This window comes from Acinonyx jubatus, chromosome B3 (genome assembly GCF_027475565.1).
Source record: "Acinonyx jubatus isolate Ajub_Pintada_27869175 chromosome B3, VMU_Ajub_asm_v1.0, whole genome shotgun sequence".
NCBI classification, from domain to species: domain Eukaryota; kingdom Metazoa; phylum Chordata; class Mammalia; order Carnivora; family Felidae; genus Acinonyx; species Acinonyx jubatus.
Genome location: NC_069386.1, coordinates 71,061,858 through 71,066,442, shown reverse-complemented (window position 1 = coordinate 71,066,442; position 4,585 = coordinate 71,061,858). Strand labels below are relative to the sequence as shown.

Sequence of the window (4,585 nt, the reverse complement as noted above, 5' to 3'; positions counted from 1 at the left end):
CATAGATGAACTGACGTCCATAAAACACTTTGTACATACATCATGCACAATGAGAACTCAGTAAATGTGAACTCTTAACTCTAAGAGAAGGAACTCAGGGATGCCTGGGTGGCTCAGTCCCTTAAGCATCTGACTTTGGCTCAAGTCATGATCTCTTGGCTCATGAATTCGAGCCCCACGTCGGGCTCTGTGGTAACAGTTCAGAGCCTGGAGCCTGCTTCAGATTCTGTTTCCTTCTCTCTCTGCCCCTCTCCATCCCAAAAAATAAAATAAATAAACATTTAAAAAAAAATTTTAAGAGAATGAATACAATGCAGGCTGCACAACCAGCCTTCTCACTGTGAGGTATAGTGACTGAACCAGGGTTCACTGCACTTCAGAGCTGGGAGGAATTTTAGAGAATTTGCAGAAAATGATGGATTAGAGATACCTTAAATCAAATAAGACTTATACTTTAGAAAATATGGAAAAGAGAAGAATCACTACTTATCCTATTAAGCAAGGATATACATTACCAATATCTTGGTGTCTTACTTTCCAACCTTTGTGCTGCTCAGATTTTCACTAAGTAGCAATATTAAGTAATAATCACACCAGTTATATCTTGATTCTTTTCAGTGATCACTTTTAAATAACCATTATAGATTCTCTTTCATAAACCATTTATTCACTATCTAATATTCCATTTGGGTGGTTAAGCCCTTCCCTTTAAGATTAGACATTTTGGGTTTCAATTTTGGGGTACTATAAATAATTTCCCAAATAGTTTTGTAAATAATAATTTTCATATGCATGGAGGGTTTTCCGGAAGACAAATTTTCTAGGAAAAAAATTACAAGGAAATTAATCTGTTTTTAGACCAGGAAGTCATGCTTTTTTAATTACTTTCCAAAATAGCTTACAAAGTTACTATCCCACTAGTCTGTTTATTTCACAGCATCCTCCTCAAGTTCTCTATTCTTTAAATCGCTATTAAATTATTCCTACAACTCCCTAATGGTTTTTTAAGTTATTTTTCTACATTTCTATGAATACCAGTGAGCTTAAACATTTTCCATGTGTTTGTGAAGCATGGTATTTTTTCCTGTGTAAGCTCCCTCAGCGTACCTGCTGAATATTTACCTATTTCGATATCAATGTGTTCCTTCTTGCACATATAGAAATTATTCAGAGATATTATTAATCTATTGTCACATTAGCAGCAAAGTAATAGTAAGCTGTGGTTTTAATATAATTTCTGTCATGTTTTTCATATAATAAATTAGCTTTTAATATTTATGTAATCAAATCTATTTTTCCCTTGATTTCTTCCATTGCTCTTAAGTTTAGAGAATTCTTCTCCCTTCAGTTACTTGATTAACAAATGCATTTGCATTTTTTACTAATAACTGTGACTTAATTCTTAATACTTCTGGAATTTATTTCATCATGTGAGGTACTTCATTAATTTGTTCAACGAACACTTACTGATTGCCTCATGATTTTGCAACACTTTTGTTTTCAAATAGTCAACTCTGTGCTTCTCAAATTAGAGCACTCTTGTCCTCAAGACAAAACATGTAGTAAATATAATGCATCATCTGGGAGCACTAATATTACTGAAAAATTGGAGAATAGGTAAACTGGTAAGTGATTTACAATTATTAAGCTCTAAAATTAATATGGGTACATAATGCATTAAAATAAAAATGATCACCCATAAATTTTAAAGTAAACATGAGACTGTCTGCACTTTCACCAGACTGCTTTGGGCTACGGTGCCCTCACCTCACATCCAGATTTCAAAAAGGAAATTCATGTTTGTTCTCCCTGCTCTATAGGGATGCTTTGGGGAAGGTCTGAGAACCTCTGACCTGAACAATTGATACAACATAATTTGAGGATAATCCTGTTCTTCACCATTAATTTAAAAGTCCCCTTTTGTTTTATTCAAAGTCTTTCATATTCTAATCCATTTCTTGTTTTTCCATTGTCTTTATACTAATTATTACTATTATTGTTGTTGTTATTATTAGCTACTACACTTAACTGTTTTAAGGGTAACGTCTGAGTTAAGAAAAATGTTGTTTTTCACCAAAAATATAAGGGAATGATTACAGAAACAAAATGGTGACACTGGGGCGCCTGGGTGGCTCAGTTGGTTGAGCGTCCAGCTTCGGCTCAGGTCGTGATCTCGTGGTTTGTGAGCATCAGGATCTGTGCTGACAGCTCAGAGTCTGGAGCCTGCTTCAGATTCTGTGTGTCCCTTTCTCCCTTTCTCTCTCCTGCTCAAAATAAATAAAAATTTAAACAAAAATAAATAAACATTATTTATCTATCAAAATATTTGTCTATAAAAAATAAATAAACATTTAAAAAAAGAAAGAAAATGATGACATAAAATCACTAATAAAAGTATTAAAAGTTCAATTTCATAAGATTTGGCAAATGTGAAATGCTCAGATTATGATATAACATTGAGTGGAAGTAAGTCAAAATAGTAGTCTGTGTGTTTCTAGTTTTTTTTTTAAGTTTCTTTTTATTTATTTTTGAGAGAGACAGCGTGAGCGGGGGAGGGGCAGAGAGAGAGAAAACCCCAAGCAGGCTCCACGCTGCCACCACGGAGCCCAATGCAGGGCTTGAACCCACAAAACTGTGACATGCTCAACCAACTGAGCCACCGAGGTGCCCCTAGTGTGCTTCTAATTTTTAACAAGAGTTTAATGAAGAAGGTATACCAGATGTTAGCCGTGATTTATCTGTATAAAAGCATTATATTTTGACTCTATATTTTATATATCTTTTTGGTTTTCTTCTTATAACATAGAGTTAATATTTTTATAATAACAAGAAGTTAATAAATGCTATTATTAAAAGATAAAAATCTTCCCATCAAAAAGAACACTCTCTGACATTGACACCAAGATGTCCTTGGTAAAGGAGAACTCTGAATGATACTCATAAAGTCAATCTTAAAGTCTAGATATTTAACTCAGAAATCACTAACTCCCTTCAGTATTCATTCCCAATGTTCTGACACTTATTGGGTCACTTGAAACTGACTCTTCAAATCATTTAGAATGTTTATATGTTTAAAATTCAATACAGCAAAATCTCTAACTTGAAGGCTTGTGGCAAAATAAAAAGAGTGAGGCTTCCACCCCAGTTTTAGGTTTGGAGACAGGCTGCAGGTGCTTGGGGACCACTGTGCTCTTACTGCACAGAAGTAGGTGGCTGAGTCTCCAGGATGAGTGCGTGTGACTTGCAGGGAGAGATGTTTGTCCTTCTTATTCAATAGGACAGTGAGCCTTTGTTCTTGTTTCTTGTCCATACTTGAAACAGTATATATAAGCAACTGGAGGCCTTTTCCAGGCTGTTGTTTATACCAAAAGAAGTAGGTGGAGGCACTGTCAGTGTAAGTGCAGTTGATAACAAAGCTGTCTCCCTCCCAGACACTCAGGAAAGAAGGGTGCTGCTTTACCTCTTCTCCTCTACTCATACCTGTGCAAAAAGAAAAGCCAGGCAAGAGCATCAGGTCGCCATTCTCCAGAGTTTGCTTTTTTTTTTTTAATGTTTATTTATTTATTTTGAGACAGAAAGATAGCGGAGGGGTGTGGGGACACGCAGAGAGAGAGAGAGAGAGAGAGAGAGAGAGAGAATCCCAAGCAGGCTCCACACTGTCAGTGCAGAGCCCGACACAGACTCAAATTCACAAACCATGAGATGAAACCAAGGGTCGGACGCTTAACCCACTGAGCCACCCCAGGTGCCCCTGCATTTCTTTTTTGCTGCAGCAACTTCAGGAAATCTGGAAGAGGCCAGTCTCCCATATAGACTTCTAACGAATATTTACTAAGACACCCTGTTCCCAAAAGCTTTCCACTCACAGTCCAGCTGCAGCCACAAGAACAGGAACAAAGGTCCAATGAGTGTCTTCATGCTTCTTCCAATTGGGACCGGCAGTCTCCAGCCAGGAGAGCTGCTTCTGTTACCAAGTTATCTCTCGATTTCCTCCAAAGCACAGTGGTTTCTTAAACTGTCTACACAGGCATCTGCTTCTGTCTGTAGCCAACTCTTACAGAGTCAACCAAAAGGACCCTTTCACATATCTACATTAGCAGAGATGCTCTGCCATCTTGTGGTCAGATCCCCATCTGCTAAACCAGCTGGTCAAATCCTCTCATCCTGTATCTATGGGAGACTGACACACAAAACAATAGGTTGAATAAATTAAGTTCTTAGTGTGTCTCCAGTCAGAAGTTACTGGATTCACAGAAAGAAAACGTAGTGTAAATGTAGATTTCAGAATTCGTCTCATCTCAGCACAGCATAGAGTCATTTTAAATAAATTTGAAGAAGTTACATGTTTTCCACGTTTTTTCAACAGGCTTAGTCTACTGGAAATCAGACACATGTCAGCATATAAACACATAAGGAAGATGTGGTGTATATTATATAATGGAATATCATTCACTCACGAGATGGAAGGGCAGCTTGCCATTTACTACATGGATGGACCCTGAAGCATTATGCCAAGTGCAATATGTCAGACAGAGAAAGACAAATGCTGTATAATATCACTTATATGTAGAATCTTAAAAAACCA

At 36.9% G+C, this 4,585-nt stretch overlaps 1 gene segment (V, D, J or C); it reads right to left on the bottom strand.

Annotated features, from left to right (window-relative positions):
• Positions 1-2,864: 2,864 nt before the first annotated feature.
• On the bottom strand, positions 2,865-4,244 carry LOC128315992 (T cell receptor alpha variable 5-like). The segment is given in 2 exon segments: positions 2,865-3,480; positions 3,867-4,244. Coding segments are annotated over 2 exon segments (513 nt in total).
• Positions 4,245-4,585: the final 341 nt, after the last annotated feature.